Source organism: Ammospiza nelsoni, chromosome 3 (assembly GCF_027579445.1).
Source record: "Ammospiza nelsoni isolate bAmmNel1 chromosome 3, bAmmNel1.pri, whole genome shotgun sequence".
Classification (NCBI taxonomy): Eukaryota; Metazoa; Chordata; class Aves; order Passeriformes; family Passerellidae; genus Ammospiza; species Ammospiza nelsoni.
In genome coordinates this window covers 6,228,359-6,245,904 of record NC_080635.1, presented here as the reverse complement: position 1 = coordinate 6,245,904, position 17,546 = coordinate 6,228,359, and the positions used below count along the sequence as shown (strand labels likewise).

The 17,546-nt window shown below is 65.9% G+C and overlaps 2 protein-coding genes across 2 annotated transcripts; both read left to right on the top strand.

Annotated features, from left to right (window-relative positions):
- The first annotated feature begins 52 nt into the window (after positions 1–52).
- On the top strand, positions 53–1,689 carry MRPL2 (mitochondrial ribosomal protein L2). Its single transcript, XM_059468670.1, has 6 exons — positions 53–327; positions 417–558; positions 647–762; positions 852–962; positions 1,282–1,355; positions 1,445–1,689. The coding sequence occupies exons 1-6, from the start codon at positions 78–80 to the stop codon at positions 1,655–1,657; spliced, it is 906 nt and encodes a 301-aa protein (XP_059324653.1). The 5' UTR covers positions 53–77; the 3' UTR covers positions 1,658–1,689.
- Positions 1,690–2,244: 555 nt separating this feature from the next.
- Positions 2,245–17,410, top strand: LOC132070970 (cullin-9-like). The gene is made up of 30 exons (XM_059468209.1): positions 2,245–2,257; positions 3,078–3,665; positions 5,850–6,004; positions 6,318–6,818; positions 6,925–7,060; positions 7,241–7,431; positions 7,908–8,277; positions 8,492–8,693; positions 9,008–9,215; positions 9,316–9,509; positions 9,625–9,842; positions 9,987–10,218; positions 10,607–10,712; positions 11,014–11,241; positions 11,398–11,488; positions 11,556–11,727; positions 12,043–12,148; positions 12,305–12,400; positions 12,483–12,658; positions 13,159–13,292; positions 13,371–13,547; positions 13,777–13,892; positions 14,295–14,477; positions 14,816–14,973; positions 15,361–15,571; positions 15,659–15,824; positions 15,946–16,091; positions 16,255–16,372; positions 16,801–16,997; positions 17,079–17,410. Exons 2-30 carry the CDS (start codon positions 3,092–3,094, stop codon positions 17,361–17,363), a joined length of 5,847 nt encoding a protein of 1,948 aa, XP_059324192.1. The 5' UTR covers positions 2,245–2,257; positions 3,078–3,091; the 3' UTR covers positions 17,364–17,410.
- The last annotated feature ends 136 nt before the right edge of the window (positions 17,411–17,546 follow it).

The following is a 17,546-nucleotide window of genomic DNA, read 5'->3' as shown; positions in this document are numbered from 1 at the left end:
GCAGCGCGCCACCTGCCGGCAGCCCCAGCTCGGGCCCGCGGCGGCCCCGCCCCGTCCGGCGGCGCCTTCCCGCGGCCATGGCGGCGCTGGGGCTCTGCCGCGCTTTCGGTGCTCTCTTGCTGTCGGCGGGCCCCCGCCGGGCCCGGCCCCCGGCACTGCCGTCCGGCCCCCAGCCCTGGCTGCTGGGGCCGCTGTCGGTGCCTGCCGCCTGCCGCGGGCTGAGCGGCTCGGCGCCGCGCTGCACCACCGACCCGCTGTGGAAGTGCCGGACCAAGTACACCGTGCGGCCCGTGGGCATGAAGAAGACGGGCGGCCGCGACCACACAGGTGGGCGGGCGGGAAGGCGGGCGCAGGCGGGCTGCCGGGGCCGGCTGGGCGCGGAGGGTCCCGCCTGCAGCCGCTCCCGTGTCCCGCAGGCCGCGTCCGCGTGCGGGGAATCGGCGGGGGACACAAGCGGCGCTACCGCATGATCGACTTCCAGCGCCTGCGCTACGAGGAGGGCGCCCCGGCGGAGCCCTTCACCGAGAAGGTCATCAGCGTCCGATACGACCCTTGCAGGCGAGTGCGGGGTGCGGGCTCGGCCCCGGGCCCGGGCCGTCGCGCCGGCCGTGGCCTCCCGCTCAGCCGCCGCGGGTTCTCCGTGCAGGTCGGCTGACATCGCCCTGGTGGCCGGCGGCAACCGCAAGCGCTGGATCATTGCCACGGAGAACATGCAGCCAGGGAGCACCATCACGAACTCGCCTCACATTAGCAGGATGGCAGGTGCACGCCAGGGCCAGGGGCGGCTGTGCCGGTCTTGCCGAGGGCTCGTCGGCTGCTCCTTGCCCAACTTGGCAGCTTCTGTCTTCCAGTGTCAGCCAGCGAAGGGGACGCATACCCACTGGGGGCTCTGCCTGTAGGCACACTGATCTGCAACCTGGAGAGCCACCCTGGGAAGGGAGCGCAGTACATCCGGGCAGCTGGTATGTCCTCACACAGGGAACCCACTCTTTTAGGGATTTGGCTGAGCACAGGTGGAGAGGAGGACAGGGGGACACTGCTCTGGGTGGCCAGTGACAGGGAGTTGCCATCTTCTTCTCATGTTAGAGTGCAACACATCCCTCCAGAAAAACAGGGGCAGCTCTGCCCTGTTAATTCCTCAAGGCTCTGTCTTCTGCGAGGAGTCCCACATTTAGTACAACAATACTTTGGGAAGTTACCAGCATGGGGATGTGCTTGTCACAGGATGGGATGCTTTGTCCTGCTGCCCAATGCAGCTGCCTCCTCTCTTGCCTTCTGCAGGTACTTGTGGGGTGCTGCTGCGGAAGGTGAACGGGACAGCCATCGTGCAGCTGCCGTCCAAAAGGCACATGCAGGTAAAGGAGCTGTGCTGTCCCTGGCTCCACTGCCTGGGCACACAACCGTGTGCCCCCGGGGAGGGCTGCAGCACTTTTCTGTCCCCCAGGTGCTGGAGACCTGTGTGGCCACGGTGGGCCGCGTGTCCAACGTGGATCACAACAAGCGGGTGATCGGGAAGGCGGGCCGGAACCGCTGGCTGGGCAAGCGCCCGCACACGGGCTTGTGGCACCGCAAGGGTGGCTGGGCCGGCCGCAAGATCAAACCTCTCCCTCCCATGAAAAGCTACGTCAACCTGCCACGGGTCAAAGCAGTGGAGTGATGCCTGGGGCAAATAAAGCGTTTTTCATGCTACCGCTGTTGCATTACTGATGTCTTTTATGCACAGGGCCTTTCCTCACTTTCAGACAGGTCAAGTTCTGCTGTGTTCAGTCTCTGGCAGGAGTGGGGTTGGTGCAAGAAATGAGTGTGGGGCTGTGGACTGCCTTGGCTAAAGTTTGAAGTTGGTGGGTGACCCGGTGTGGTCAATTGGCACAATCGTGTCAAACCTAGCTGTAGGACACCCGAGCTCTTCTCTCACCCTCAGCTTGTGGAGGAATGAAGACAAGCGGACGGGAAGGTGGCATCCAGCCAAGGTGACTGGGAAGCTGCCAATCACGGACAGCAGCTCCTCCCAGCCCCGGCAGCGCCTCACTGCTCCCCGGCCCTCTGCTGCCTCCTTCCCTCGCCGCCTTCCTTGTCCCACCCTGCTCCGTCCCTCAGCGCCCCAAGTGCCGCTCTGTGCTCCCTGTGCCTCATCCAGTCCCTGGCGCTGGCCCCGGTCGGTCCCGCCGCGCCCGCCCAGGCCCGGCCCTCACGGCCGCCGTCGGGCGGGCTCTGCGCAGGCGCCCGCGGCCGGAGCGGCGCGGGAGCGGTGCCGGAGGTAACGCGGCGGCCCCGGCGCGGCCCCGCGGCGGAGGGAGGGCGGCGGGCCGGGCTCGGCCGGGAGCGGCCGGCGAGCGCCCCGAGCGGAGCCGAGCCGGGACGGGCCCGGGCCGTTTAGGGGAGGTCTCGGTCGCGGCCTCGGGCCGGCCGGGCGTGAGGTGCGGCAGCCGAACCGGGCCGGGTCCGGTGCTCGGTGCCCGGCGAGTTCTCGCTTTGCCCGCGCCTGGAAGGAGCTTTGATGGTGCCGCTGGTGCGGCCGGCCCGTACGAGCCCTCTCCACGCGGACGGCAGTGCCGTGCATCCCGCCTTTAGCATGTGTGCCCCGGGCACGGGCCTGTCCCTCGCCGTGTCCCGGTCCCGGCCCGGTGATGTGCACGGAGCCCTCCAGCGCAGACTTGCACTGGCGTGTGGGCTCTGCCTGATCCAGCGTGTGGGCTCTGCCTGGCTCGGGTGCCTCGCTCCATCAACACACAGCCAGGTATTACAGCTGAGCTTCCTGGGGAAAGCTGCCCTTCCTGGGCACTGCTGTCCGTATTCCTGCCGTGCCCACAGTCTGTATGGCAGTCCAGAAATCACTGTGTTTTGCCCTGTTATCTTGTAACTCCATATATGCGGCTTTCCAAGGAGAAAGTGAGCCATATCTCATATATGCTATGTTAGGGTTGTACAGCGCTGTCTTTGAGTACAGCTGGTATAAAAGCACATTTTAATGGCTGCATTGCCATATCACCAGCCCTGTGACACACGGGAACACGGATCTCTAGCCACAGCATGCCTCAGCCACTTCTCCAGCTCCTGCTTCCCCTCTGTCCCCGCAGACGCAGCTGCTGCCATGGTGAAGGAGCAGCACGCTGGCACGCTGCTGGTGCAGCTGGGCCCCAAGCTGCAGGCGCACCCAGAGCAGCTGCTGCGGCAGCGGCGCGGCCACGACGAGCGGCCGGAATACCTGGTGCGGTGGAGCGTGGTCAGCTCGGAAGAGAGAGCGGGAGGCGGCGGCGGTGCCTCCTCTGGAGACAGCAAGGCAGAGAGCATCTCCCTGTGGATGTCTGCAGAAGAGGTCCGCGCCAGCTGCCCGGCGCTGCTGGCCCACACGAGGCCGTCGGCCGCGGACAAAGTCGCGCCGGACGCGGCGCCGCTGGACGAGGCCTCGCTGCTGGAGATGGAGGCCGACGTGAGGAGCCTGGTGCGGCGAGCCGGGCGCCAGGTGGCCGAGGCCGGGAGCCCCGAGTGCTCCGTCCTGAGCACGGTGCACGTGCTGGGCGCCTACGCCAGCATCGGCTCCCTGGCGGGCGCCTTCAGGGAGGCGGGAGCCCTGGAGCTGCTGACGGCCATGCTGTGCCACAGGGAGCGGCGCGTCCGCCGCGGCGCCGGCGAGATGCTGCGAGCGCTGGGGGCTCACGATGCAGGTGGGGCTGCTCCTGCTCGGGGCCACTGAGGAGGGAGGCTGGGCAGTGGGGGTGCCAGCCTTCGGGAGGGGTGAGGTGCTGGGGAGCAGCGTGTCTCGGGGCTTCTTGGCAAAAGGGGAAGAATCAGTCGGGATCTTCTGGATTTCCGTGGTTGTTGCAGTTGTCTGGACTGCTCTTGGAGTTGGAAACTCTCCCCTGCCAGGTTTCTGAGCTGGGATGCTGACTAACTGTTAGGAGTGTGAAGGAATGTAAAGGGTGGCTGTCTCCTCTAGCAGCCCCAGCACCTCTCCTGCTCCACTGCTGGAACCCAGCCTGGGGAATCTGGAGTTTCTCAGGCTGAGGGATGAAGCTGCCACTTTCCCATTTGCAGGTTCAACCAGTAGCAAAGCTGATTGCCCATCCTGGAGCACAGACACAGGCAGGACTCTGACAGCACACACTTACGGCACTCACATAAACACAAGCCAGCCGTGTCCCCTCCTGCTCTTTGTCTGGCAGAGACACAAGGTCATTCCTGCCAGCACACACTGCATTTTCCAGGTTCACAAGTACACACACATTCACGGATCCCTTGGGTACCAGCATGCACCTGTGCCTGGATCCAAGCCCTTCTACCGGTTTCAGGGATCCCCTTGCTCATCAGTTTGTTAAGCCTGATGTTTGCTAGTAAACCTGTAGCACTTTTGTTCCACAGTCCACATTCACACATCCCTTGGGACTTCAAGCACCAGCCCCCATCCACATCATACCTTGGTCTGGACCCAGGACCTCCTCCTTGCTATTCCAGCATGAAGTGTTGCTAACGAGTTACATGCACAGCAGGGTTGGCAAAGATGCACTCACCCTTCCCCGCTGGCCCCGGGCACTGCAGTCCTGCTTCAGCTGCTGAGCTCCTCACTTGCCTCCCTTCCAGCAGCTGTTCTTCAGAACACACACTGTTCTCTCCCCAGTGGCTGATGACCGAGGATCCTGCCAGCTCCAGGCACCAGCACTGGAGAGACCTTTGCACTTGCCCCAGTAGCTGGCACACCAGGCCAGGGACTCCTACAGCCCTGATCAGGACTGAGCCATTGATCTGGGTCAGCTGTACACCAGTCTTCCTGATAACTGGCGTTCCATGCTCAACTCTGTGATTTGATCCAGAGAGTGAGGACCCCACTGACTGTCACTCACTCCCCTGGCTGACTGCACAGGGCTCCCACAGCCCCAGTTCGTGGTACCAAATGCCACTCGTGCAGGTCTCACCAGCAGCTGGCACTTGGTCTTTGCAGCACACACACAGGGCAGAGACAGACTTAGTAAAGATTCAATAGGAAAGTAGGACAAACTCTGTCAATCAGGTACAGGACTGTCGGACAAACACACTGACCAGCTGTGGTTTAAACGTGGCTGGCACCTTTTATAACCCTTTCTCTGCACCCCCTTTTGTGTTCCTTGCCAATTCCAATTAATCAGATAATCTTACTGAGAAATAATCATTCTTACATGCCAGATGTCCTTACTAATTGTTGTCCAGATGTCCTTACTAATTGTTATGACTGACCAGATTTGTTTCTCCTCACTGCATCCATTAGCATTTGTCAGCCAGGTTTGTGATTCTTTATGTTCTTGTTTATGGCTTCCTTCTTACTTAGACTTTTTGCAGTGAAAAGGTTCTTGGCTGGAAACACTTAGAGGAACAGACAATCTCCTTCCATGTAGCCTTGCAATGAAGGGCTTGACACAACCCTGGTGGCTAGAGGCTGGTCCTCACCCAGTTCTCTCATTTAGGAGGAGCTGCCCTGGCTTGGAAGTGCCTGATGAGGCTTGGGTGCAGCTGGCAGGTTGCTGGTTGTGGTGTATCCTACAGGAGATCCGGCTTTCCCTATCCCAGTGCCTGAGATTATACAGCTCTGAGGTGGGGCAGATGAGGGGCTGATTCAGGTTAAACCTTGACTTCTTTTCTTCCCTGGGACCCTGTTCTGGAATCAGTTATTTGGGGTTGCTGCTTTGTGAGAATCTCTCAGCTTTAGGGGTAGAAAAATAGAGCATGGAGCAAAATGTTGCCACTGCAGAGGAAGGGACAGAAGGTGGATCAGGTGACACCGAGCAGCAAAGCTGTTCCTTCCTTGAGCTCTGTCTCTGGCAGGGAGCTGGGTTGAGGGTTGTCTTTGTGAGGCTGAGGAGTTTTTGTTGTTGTTGCAGGAATCTGGGCCCATGTGCTGCTGTCCCTGAGCCAGCAGGATGGCATTGAGCAGCACATGGACTTTGACAGCCGCTGCACCTTGCTGGAGCTGTTTGCTGAGATCACATCCTCTGCAGAGCCCTGCCTGTCCTTCGAGGGGATTCACCTCCCTCAGGTGGTGACAGAGCCGCCACCAGCCCTGGGCCTGCGGGCGTGAGGGGCAGGAGGGTGGGAGCGGGGCCAGGGCTGGAGCCTTGTGTGGGACAGGAGGGGACTGAAGGTGGGCAGGGGAGCAGGGCTGGCTGTAGGGAGAGCTGGGACAGGGTCTGGGCCTGGTGAGAGGCTGGGGCTGGTGCAGAGGCACCTGGAGAGCCTGGTCTGCCAGCAGGGAGGGCAGGGTGGCTGAGAGGTCTCATGGGAGCCTCTGGGAGTGAGCTGGGGGCTCAGAGAGAGCTGGGGACTGAGTGTGAGAGCTGTGCTTGTTGCAGATCCCTGGGAAGCAGCTGTTTGTCCTGGTGAAGCGCTACCTGTGTGTGACCTCTCTCCTGGACAAGCTGAGCAGCGGCGTGGAGCAGGGAGAGGAGCAGCAGGGCTGTGCTGTGCCCAGCCCCGTCCCTGAGCACAGGAGCCGTGTGAAGCAGGAGTTTGAGTTCAGCATGGCCATGGCCAACCTCATCTCGGAGCTGGTGCACGCCATGGGCTGGAGCCACAGGCACAAGCGGGACCCGCAGCCTCGCCCTGCCCGCTCCATCTTCCAGCACAAGCCCCCAGCCAGCACTGCTGCCCGAGCAGCCCCCACATGCCCAGCAAAGGAGCCCGTGGCCTTCAGGACGCGCTCGGCGTTCCCGAGCCGCAGCAGCTACGTGGAGTACGTGCAGGCCACGCTGGTGAGCGGCATGAGGGTGCGCATGCTCGAGGACTACGAGCAGGTCAGCGCCGGCGACGAGGGCGACTTCCGCCGCAGCAACGACGGCGTGCCCCCGGTGCAGGTACCATCCAAGGGGCTGCTCTGCTCTCCTGTGCAGCCTGGCGTGGGCACGGTGGGGTTGGGTTTGCCTTCTGCCAGCTGGGTGTGTGCTGGGCTTTCTTCCTCAGGTGTACTGGCAAGCTCTGGGCTGTACCTACTGGGTTCACTGGCACATGGTCGAGATCATAGGGCCTTCAGAACAAAAGGAGCTGGAGGGCCAGGAGAAGGTGAACACCCTGACACGAAACCACAGACTGAGAGCAGGTGAGCAGCCCCTTTGAGCATGTTCCAACTGTCCCACTGCCCTCCTGTCACTTTCCCTTCTCCCAGCGAGCTATGGTATGGTGGGGACCTCTTCTGCCCAGTGCAAGGAATGAGCGTGCAGCAGAGGATGGGGGAGCTGGCAGAGCTGACAGTGCCCTCCCTTGCCCCGCTCCCCTGCAGTTCCACAGCCATTCCTGTGCAAGCCCCTGGGGGGGCTGTACTCCCTGCCTTACCTGGGCCAGCGGCTGCCCAAGGCTGCAGACACCCTGAGCCGTGCCGAGTGGTGGGAGCTGCTCTTCTTTGTGAGGAGGCTGGGAGCACAGGAGCAGGAGGAGATCACCTGTCTCATCCAGCAGCACCTGGGAGAGCAGGTAGGGACCAGAGCCTGCAGCAGGGAAATGGGAGGGAGGAGCAAAGGGAACCTGAGGGAAGGGAGCAGGCCCAGAGGAGAGGGCAGGTGTGAGCTGTGCAGGGCCTGCCTGAGCGGGGCAGAAATGGGAGGGTGAGTGGGGATGGGGAAAGCTTGGAGAGCTTGGCCCAGCAGAGCAGTGATGGAGATGAGAGGACAGGCAGTGTCCCCTGGCTGGAGAGTGACTGTGCAGGTTTGGGCAGGCGAGGCCAGGCCGTGGGGTCACTCTGCCAGCTGCAGTTGGGTGCTGAGCACGGGTGGGAGCTGTGGGCTGGTGGGTCGGGCTGGGGACAGGCAGGGGAGGGTGGCAGTGGGGAGCGGCCCTGGGCACCTGTGGCGGTGCAGCCTTTCTGTCCGTGGTGCCAGGGGCCGCCACAAGGGGCGTGGGGAGCGTGGCGAGCCCGAGATTAATTTGTCGCCGTGGTGTGGCTGTCGGAGGTGGATGAAGAAGCGCTGGTGCAGCTGTCGGTGCCTGCGGAGCTGGCCCAGAAGGTGCTGCAGGCCCTGGAGGAGCGGTGCCAGGGCAGCTCTCTGCGGGACCTGCGGGGCTCCCGTGTCTACGGCAGACACTTCCTGGGGAGGGGAGCAGAGCAGGATGGTGGAGGGAGCCCCGCAGCGTCCTCAGAGGGTGACAGGAGCAGCGGCCCTGAGGGCACGATGGCCAAGGCAGCGGAGGGAGACCTTTGTGCAGCCCCAGGGCCAAGCCAGGGCCGCGGTGTGGCAGAGAAGTCGGATTCCCAGCTGTTCAGCGAGCTCCTGGAGAGGGAAGGGCTGTTCTTGCCAGAGGTGACGGAGGAGCAGAGCCAAGGTAAGGTCCTGGCACACGCTGGGGCACAGGCGCGGTGCCGGCAGCGGCACTGCTGCCCCCACAGGGGATACTCTGGGCAGGGCACGGGGGCCGTGCAGCCAGGGCTGCCCGAGGTGGGTGGGGGTGCCCGTGGGTGCTGGGTGTGTGGCTGGGTGGCACCCTGGGAGCTCTGGAGGTGTCGCTGCTGCCCTGACGGCTCCGTCCCTCCGGCCAGCGCTGGGCAGCTCCAAGGGGCCGAGTGAGGGCGGCTCGCTGGCCGAGGTTGCGGCTGTGGTGGAGGTGATCCAGAGCAGCAGCTCGGCGGCGGGGCTGCGCTTGGCTGGGCTCAGGCACATCCTGGAGATGCTGGAGGAGGAGCCCAAGTCGGAGCAGCAAGCTGGCACAGCCCAGGGCGGGCTGGGCATGGGGAGCGCCGGGTGAGTGCTGGGGTGCTGCACGGCCCTCCTGCTGCCCGGGGAGGGCCCTGTGGGCAGGGTGGGGCCAGTGCTGAGCTGGAGGAGCGGGAGGTGGCAGCGGGAGCGTGGAGGGCGGTGTGCGCGGGAGGAAAGGTGGATTTTGTGTCCCTGTGTCCCAGGCAGGCCGGTTGGCAGGGCGAGAGGAAAGGCGGATTTTGTGTCCCTCTGTCCCAAGCAGGCCCGTTGGCGGGGCTGTCCCAGCTGCAGCGCGGGCAGGAAGGAGGTGGCTGTCAGGGCCCGAGGAGGCCGTGCCTGAGGTGTGCTGTGCCCTGCAGGGAGAAGCTGGTGCAGGTGTCGGTGGAGCTGCTGAGCGCGGCGGCGGCGGAGAAGGCGCTGGTGGCGGTGACGCTGCGGCTGCTGGCCGCGCTGCTGGCCCGCTACGAGTGGCGCGTGCCCTTTGCCACGGAGGGCGGCGTGCGGGCCGTGCTGGGCTGCATGCGGCTGCACGGCTGCTCCGCCCTGGTGCAGCAGGCCGGGCTGGCGGTGAGTGAGCGCCCGGGGCTCGCCGGGGCGGGCAGGGCAGCGCGGGCCGCCCGGGCGGGGTGCAGGCGCCGCTGCCCCCGCGCCGCTCTCGCCCTGGCAGGCCCTGAAGGTGCTGGTGGGAGCTGCGGACGCGGAGCCGGGAGGCGCCGGCGGGAAGGGCTTGGCCTGGAACCACGGCGACGCGCAGATGATGCGGGAGATCTTCGCCAGCATCGGCTCTGCCTCCAGCAAGGGCTCTGCCAGCCTGCTGAGCAGCATCCCTGCTGCCCTGAGCACCATGCAGAGGGTCCCAGGGTAGGGGCAGAGCGTGGACAGGGCTGAGGTCGGGGGGAATCCGCAGGGGGAAGGACGGGCAGGGCGGGCAGGTGGCTTGTGGGTGCAGGAGAGTGGCACGGCTGTGTCCCTGCAGGGGCTCCTCAGGCGTGCAGAACGGCCTGCTGGTGGTGAACATGCTGATGGACGGGCACCGGGGCCTGGCGGAGCAGCTGGCGAGCTGCGATCTGCTGGCGGCGCTGCAGAGCTGCTGGAGGGCCGGGCAGAGCAGCGGCTGCCCCCAGGCAGTGCTGGCCCTCAGCGCCATCAATCGCCTGGCGGAGCACGGGCTGCCCCTGGGCCCGGAGGCCGCAGGTACCGTGTGCCCACCGTGCCCGTGGGTGCCACGGCCCCGCGGGTGCCAGGGCAGGGCTGCCTGGCCCGGCAGGGCAGAGCACCCTGAGGGGCTGCTGGTGCTCCGTGAGCGCCTGGCTGGGCTCAGTGTCCCTGTCATGGCAGGCACAGAGCCCCTGCTGGACCCCAAGGGCGTGCAGATGCTGCTGGGTGACCTGGACGATGGCAGCCTGTGCAAGGAGGTGGTGGTGGCCCTGGAGCGGCAGCTGTGCAGCCAAGGCCCCGTTGCCTCTGGCCAGGTGGCCCAGCTGCTGCAGGACCACAGCTGCTTCAGGCTGCTGCTGCGCAGCTTGGAGCTGCTGGGGACAGAGAAGGCCGTGAGCCTGAGCATCCTCAGGTGGGTGCAGGGTGACTGGGGGTCTCTGGGACTCCCTCATGAGGTGTGTGAGTGCTGGGGGTCATGGTGGGGAGAGCCAGTGCCTGTTTGTGGGTGCTGGTGGGGCTGCTCTTCACTGGGGGCAGGCTCACCCCAGCACGTAGGCAGGGGCCAGTTGGGGTGTCCTGGGGCACAGGGCCACGTGGGGCCACAGCAGCTGTGCCTGGTGTGTGGGGACATGCAGGGGCAGCAGAGGACATGCCTGGGGTCTGGTGGGGTGTGCAGGGTGCCAGGGGAGCCTCGGTTCCCAGTCCCTGAGAGGTGCCTTGCAGGTGGGGCAGGGAAGCAGGGCTGCCTGTAGCCCTGCTGTCCCTGTGCCCACACTGAGCAGGTCCCCTCTGTCACGCAGGATCCTGAACAAGTTCCTGGACAGTTACCAGGAGGATGTGCTGCCCTGGCACGAGTGTGTGGAGCCCTGTGTGTGCTTGCTGATCACGCACAGCAGCAGCTGGGAGGTGAGGGGGCCCTGGGGCTCGTGGCAGGCAGGGTGGCTGTGCTGGCTGTGCCTCAGCCGGGCTGGGCAGGCAGGGCCCCGCTGGTGGCCCCAGCCTGGCCGTGTGTCCGAGGCACTGGGAGAGGTGGCAGGGGCTGTCCTGGCCGTGTCCCTGTCCTGGTGGCCATGCCCAGTCTGGCTGTGCCCTGCCAGGCTCTGGTGGGTGCTGCTGGGCTGGGATGAGGCAATGGAGCTGCAGCTTCGGCTGTGGGGGCCCTGGAGCTGCCAGCAGTGCCCGTGTGCTCAGGGCTGCGTCTCAGCAGGTGCTGCAGGAGGTCGTTGGCTTCCTGCACCGCCTGGGCAGTGCCAGCAAGGACTGTGTGGTGGTGATGTGCCACGTGGGCACCCACGAGGCTCTGTCCAAGGCCCTGGAGAAGCACAGCACGGTGCCGCCGTTGGCGCCGGCCCTGCTGGAGCTGGTGGCGGAGTGCGAGAAGTTCGCCGGGCTCTACAAGAAGCTGACGAGCAGCATCTTGGCCGGCTGCATCCAGGTGGGCCTGGGGAGGCACGGCTGGGCTGGGCATTGGGGGCTGGGGGCACCAGGCTGTCCCTGCTGCCGAGGGATGCCTCGTGCTCTGTGCCTGGCACAGCCCTGTGGGGCTGAGGGGAGCAGGAGCCCCTGGTGAGAGCCTTGCCCCGTCCCACAGCTGGTGCTGGGACAGATTGAGGAGCACCGCCGGAGCCAGCAGCCCATCAGCATCCCCTTCTTTGATGTCTTCCTGCACAACCTGTGCCAAGGTGAGCGCAGGCAGGGGGAGCTGACGCCAGGCTTGGTGGCTGGAAGCTGCATGTGCTCTGCCCACAGGCTCCAGCATGGAGGTGAAGGAGGACAAGTGCTGGGAGAAGGTGCAGGTCTCTTCCAACTCGCACCAGGCCAGCAAGCTCACGGACAGGAACCCCAGGACCTACTGGGAGTCGAACGGCAGCACGGGCTCCCACTTCATCACTGTGCACATGCAGTGTGGAGTGGTGATCAGGTGGGGCTGGGCTGGCAGGGCTGTGTGTGCAGGAGAGGGCTCTGGGCATCTGTGCCAGCCCTGCCACAGTGGCTCTGTCCTGGGGAATCTGTGCCAGCCCTGCCACAGTGGCTCTGTCCTGGGGGTCTGTGCCAGCCCTGCCACAGTGGCTCTGTCCTGGGGAATCTGTGCCAGCCCTGCCACAGTGGCTCTGTCCTGGGGATCTGTGCCAGCCCTGCCACAGTGGCTCTGTCCTGGGGCCAGCAGGACGTGGCTGGCAGGGCTGGGGCAGGGAGGGGGGATGGCTGGGCAGCCCTGTGGTGTTTGTGTGTGCAGGGAGCTGAGCATGCTGGTGGCCAGCGAGGACTCCAGCTACATGCCATCGAGGGTGGTGGTGCTGGGCGGGGACAGCCCTGCCACCATCAGGACGGAGCTGAACGCGGTGAGTGCCCGTGGGAGGGGCGGGGGCTGCTCCTTGCTGTGCCCCCTGCAGGTCTGGCTGTGCTGGGAGGCCCGGGGAGCTGGGAATGGCAGGAGCTGCGCTGTGGGAGCCTCCCTGGGCTGCCTGGCACGCTGAGGGCTCGGTGCCTCCCTGCAGGTGACCATCCTGCCCTCGGACAGCAGAGTGATCCTGCTGGAGAACATGACGCGCTTCTGGCCCGTCATCCAGATCCGGGTGAAGCGGTGCCAGCAGGTAGGGGGAGCAGGGGCAGGGCCAGGAGCGGGCACTGAGGGGCATTGGGGCCACAGGAACTGAGGGTGCCGCTGTCCCCTAGGGTGGCATTGACACACGTGTGCGTGGCATCGAGGTGCTGGGTCCCAAGCCCAGCTTCTGGCCCATCTTCAGGGAGCAGCTGTGCCGGCGGACGTTCCTCTCCTGCACTGCTCGGGCTCATGCCTGGAGCCAGGAGATTTGCCGAGACCGGGGGCGGCTGCTGCAGCTCTTTGGCAGGTGAGTGGTGTCCTGGCCGTGCCATCGCATCCCTGGTGTCCCAGGGCCCGGGGGGACAGGGCTGGCAGCCTGTGAGGGGACTGCAGGGCTGGGAAAGCAGCAGCTGGCTGGGAGGGGCCCTTGCTCCTTCCTGGCCACCAGTGGTCCTTCCTGGCCAGGGCCACCTTGGGGTCATCTGGGTTTAAGCTGAGCTAACCCCCAGAGCAGGATGCTGGTCCCCCAGGGGCTGGCACGTCCTGGCAGAGGTTGGCCAGGCACAGCAGGATCTCGTGGCCACAGGCACTGCTCAGCCCCCATTTGGCAGGGTCTGCGAGGGCCCCAAGGGCCATTGGGGGCAGCCCTGGGGACAGCAAGGGGCCCTCCCTGGCTGCTGGGGGCCATGAGGCCAGCGAGCCATGGTGCCCTGGCAAAGGGCAGAGCAGGGAGCCAGCACTGCGCTCTGCTCTGCCACGGGAGTTCTCCAGCCCTTGGCACCGAGCGCTGCCCGCTCGCTGTTGCAGACTGAACCGGGCGCTGCAGCACGAGCAGGGCTTTGCCAACCGCTTCCTTCCCGACGAGGAGGCAGCGCGGGCACTGGGCAGGACGTTCTGGGAGGCCCTGGTGACCCCCTTGGTGCAGAGCATCACCAGCCCAGGTAGGCCGCGCTCTCCGGGCCCCGGCCGTGCCGCGCCCCGGGCAGAGGCACCAGCTCTGAGTGTGGCTGGCCTCGCAGGCCCCGATGGTGTCAGTGCCCTGGCCTGGCTGCTCACCGAGTACCTGGAGAGCGTGGAGCTGCCCCGCCGTGCCCCGGGACGCAGGGCTGCCTTTGGTTCCTGCGTGCGGCGCCTGACCCAGCTCCTGGTGCACGTGGACCCCGGCGGCCCCGAGCCAGAGGAGACCAGAGCAGCTGGTGAGCCGGGGCTGCCCTGGCCTGGGGCTGCTGCAGAGGGCCAGGCTGTGGCCATGGGGCTCCTCTGGGGAGCATCCCATGGCACAGAGGCTCCTGAGCCGGGGAAGGCTTGTGGTCATGCCCCAGCAGTGGCCGTGCCTCCCTAGCGTCCCCTCCGCCCTGCTGTGGCGGGTCAGTGTGTGGGGCCTGCCCATGGAGCCACACTGAGCCTGAGGCTGACCCTTGGCAGGTGGGAAGGAGGGGAAGAACAAGGAGGTGCCGGCCAGGACTGCAAAGGTGGCTGTGGAGAAGTCAAGAGGCCTGTGGGGAATCTCGCAGTGCTGGCGTGGCGTGGTGCAGCAGCAGGTAGAGCTTGGAGGGCTGACTGGGAGGGCTGTGGGACCTTCCCTGGGTGGTTGGAGCAGGGAGTGGGGTCTGGCCGTGCCCATGGGGAAGGCACCGGGCTGTACCTGGCCTCCACAGAGCCTGGAGCGATGTGGGGACAGCCCTGCATGGCTCGAGTGTCAGCCAGGCCAGGAGCAGGTCCGGTGTGGGGCTGTTGTTCCTGCTGGGGGCTGCTGCTGTGTGTCTGCAGTGCCCCCACAGCCCCTGGCTGCCCTCGGAGCTGCGCTCCCACCTCGGCAGCCCCGCAGCAGCAGCAGCAGGGTCCCGAGTCCCGGCAGCCAGCAGGCAGCTGGTGTTCCAGGGCAGGGCTGGGGTGTTCCCGGGGCACATCCTGCTGGCTCAGCCCTGTTGCTGCTCCCGCAGGTGCAGCGGTTCCTGGAGGCGGCGGGGCAGGCGCCGGACCTTGCGGAGCGCTACTGCCGGCTGTACCAGCGCCTGCGCGGGGCCACCGAGGAGCTCTTTGGGCAGCAGGCCGTCTTCGTGCTGGCCCTGGGCCAGGGCTTTGCGGGGGCTTTGCTGCAGCTCTCCTTCCTCACCGCCCTGCACGTGAGTGGGGCAGCGCGGCCCCGGGGCCGTGCCCTGGGCAGGGGCTGGGGAGCTGCCCTGGCCATGGCACTGGGGCAGGCTCTGGGTGGGTGCTGTGCTGTTCCCCTGAGCCACAGAGCCCTGCCCTGGCACCCCAGTGGTGCCCAGCTCAGGTGTGGGGTGCTCATCCCAGCGTGGGACCAGCCCTGGCACACTCCGGCCTTGGGCTGGTGCCTGGGCACCCTCAGCCCTGCCCGGCAGTGCCAGAGTTTCCCGGTGCTCCCTGCAGGGACATTCCCCCAGCCCAGCCCTGCGGGCACGCAGTGAGCCCTGTCTGCAGCCTGCCCTGTCCCTTGCAGGTGAGTGAGCAGTTTGCCCGCTACCTTGACGTGCAGATCCAGGAGCTCCGCAGGGCTGCGGGCAGCACGGGGCCTCTGGAGCGGCTGCAGCAGTTCCTGGAGCCCTTTGTGGTCTTCAGTGGCCTGGAGTTTGCCCACACCTTTGAACACTTCTACAGGTGAGGCTGCTGTGTCTGCCCAGAGCCAGGGGCCTGCTGCACATGGCCTGGTGTGCTGGGGGAGCTTGGCCTGCTGTGGCAGCGGTGCTCCCGCTTTGCTTTTATGGGGTCATGGAGTGTGGAGGGCCCATGGGTGCTGCCAGTGTGTGGAATCACGTTCCCTGCTGGGGACAGGGAGGGGACACGTGTGTGCTGCCAGCCCGTGTGCCATGTGTAGGGTGAGGCCAGGCTCGGAGCTGTGGCTGTCTCCTGGTGGTGGCTGATGGCCTCGGGGCTGTGGCTGTCTCCTGGTGGTGGCTGATGGCCACAGGGCTGTGGCTGTCTCCTGGTGGTGGCTGATGGCCACGGGGCTCAGCCCAGCCTGAGTGGAGCTGGTGGCCATGGCAGGCACTACCTGGGGGACCGGCTCCTGACACAAGGGCCATCGTGGCTGGAAGGAGGCATCGTGGAACAGATCGGGCTGTGCTTCCCCAGCCGCTTTCCCCAGGACATGCTGAGCAACTTGGCCGAGTCGGAGGAGCTGCAGCGGCAGTTCAGCCTCTTCCAGCTGCAGGAGCAGGACAAGCGGCTGCTGGAGCTGGACACGGGCCTGGACGAGGTGAGAGGGATCGGGGTGGGGAGCCCGGGGGCCGCCGGCGTTCCTGGCGGGATCCCGGAGCCTGACTGGAGCTGCCCTCGTGCCCAGGTGCTGGGCACAGCCACGGGGGCAGAGGTGCCAGAGGTGAAGGTGCTGGCCCTGTCCCCGCGCTGCTGGCCCGTGTCCCCGCTCTGTTACATGGAGAGCCCTGGGAGGTTTTTCCCGGCGCTGCTGAGCTCCCCCCTGGACGAGTTTGCTGACTTCTGCCGGCAGAGTGAGTGCTGTGGCCGGGCTGTGGCCAGAGCCTGGAGGGCAGCTCAGGCACAAATGGTGCTGGGCTGGGAGTGCCTGGCAGGGCTGGTGCCCGTCCCTGTCCCTGACACTGTCCCTGGCAGGCCAGAGCCAGCTGGGCTGGGAGTGCAGCAAGCCCCGGCGGCTGCAGTGGACGTGGCTGGGCCACGCCGAGCTGCAGTTTGGAGACTGCGTGCTGCACGTGTCCACGCTGCAGATGTACATCCTGCTGTGCTTCAACAGCACCCAGGTAGGGCTGCAGCCACGGTGGGGGCTGGAGCAGGGCAGGGCCGTGTCCTCCCTTCCCCTCTTCTGGGGGGGTCTCCAGCGGTGTTTGGGGCACGGGACCCCGTTCCTGGGCAGGGCCTGTGGCCGGTGAGCCCTGGCCATTGCCCTCGCCCCCCGTGCTGCAGGAGGTGGCTGTGGAGGCCCTGCTGGGGGCCACAGGGCTCCCTGCTGACCTGGTGCTCCACGCGCTGACCCCGCTGACCCAGGGCCAGGGCGTGCTGGTGGGGAGCTGCACTCCAGGGGGTGAGTGTGGGGCTGGGGCACCCAGGGGAGAGGGGCTGGCCTGAAGCCCGAGGGGGGCTGGGCTTAGGGGTGCAGGAGCTCGTAGGGCTGGTGAGGGGCTGGTCCATGTGTTGGTGCTCGGGGCACAGGTGTGTGTGTGTGTCAGGGTGGGGCCTGAGGCCAGTGTGGGGCTGGGGCCGTGCACGGGGCCTGGTTCAGCGTGGGTGGGTGAGGGGGGTCTCGGTCTGTGTGTGGGCTTGGGCCAGGCCAGGGGCCGTGCGTGTCATGGCTGTGCCTTGGGGCCACGTGTGGGGGACAGGGCTGGGGTGGCCAGCGGTGCAGGCAGCCACAGGAGGCCCAGCTTGGGTTCCCCAGGCCCACGTGTGCCCTGGGGCTCCTCCAGGGCCCAGCTCAAGCTCGGCTGAGCCTGGCTTGGGTGCTGGCTGCAGGTGCCCTGCGGCTGAACCAGGCAGCCCTGGCGCAGAGCTGCGGCCGCCAGCTGAGGCTGCTGCCCCAGCAGAGGTACCTGCGCACAGAGGGGGCCGAGGTGAGCGCCCTGGAGAGGAAGAGGAACATCCTGTGCTGCCTCATCACCCGGATCCTCAAGGGGGAGAAGCAGCTGCACATCGACAGCCTGGTGTTCAGGGTACGGGCTGCAGGGGCACGGGGGGCACAGGGGCTGCCCGGGGGCTGCAGCCGCTGCACTGGGGCTGCCTTGCTGCCACAGGTGATCGACGCCTGTCAGAAGGGAGAGCTGGGCCCGGGGGTGCAGTTCCTGAGCTTCTGCTGCCACAGCGTGGACGTGCTGTCCTGCATCCTGCACCTGCTGAACCAGGGCTACCTGCGGCGCCAGGAGGGGAGGCCTCACGTCTTGGAATACATCTCTGCTGAATCCACCACACTCCCCACTTCTCAGGTCCAGCCACAGGTTGCCTTCCATACTGTAGAGATCAAGACAGCAGCAAGCCTGGCCTCTGCTGAAAGGAGACAGACTTTTTCCACGTTCAGGTAAATGAGACCTGGCTGTGAGAACTCAGGTTGAATCCAGTCTATCTCTTCCTAAACAGTCTTGAGTTTTATTTAAATAAATGAGCCAAGCTCCACGCAGTCCCACCATGCAGTCTGTTGGGGAGCTCAGCTGGTCCATGGCTGGAAGTGTGGCCAGGCCATACCCCCGTGTGCTCATGCAGCCCTG

Excerpts from the sequence above, each read along its gene's own strand:
- MRPL2 (XM_059468670.1), top strand. The coding sequence starts at position 78 with ATGGCGGCGCTGGGGCTCTGCCGCGCTTTCGGTGCTCTCTTGCTGTCG. Across the intron at positions 559-646 it reads GTCCGATACGACCCTTGCAG|GTCGGCTGACATCGCCCTGG; the intron begins GCGAGTGCGGGG and ends TTCTCCGTGCAG. Across the intron at positions 763-851 it reads TCACATTAGCAGGATGGCAG|TGTCAGCCAGCGAAGGGGAC; the intron begins GTGCACGCCAGG and ends TCTGTCTTCCAG.
- LOC132070970 (XM_059468209.1), top strand. The coding sequence starts at position 3,092 with ATGGTGAAGGAGCAGCACGCTGGCACGCTGCTGGTGCAGCTGGGCCCC. Across the intron at positions 13,548-13,776 it reads AGAGGAGACCAGAGCAGCTG|GTGGGAAGGAGGGGAAGAAC; the intron begins GTGAGCCGGGGC and ends GACCCTTGGCAG. Across the intron at positions 16,092-16,254 it reads TGTGCTTCAACAGCACCCAG|GAGGTGGCTGTGGAGGCCCT; the intron begins GTAGGGCTGCAG and ends CCCGTGCTGCAG.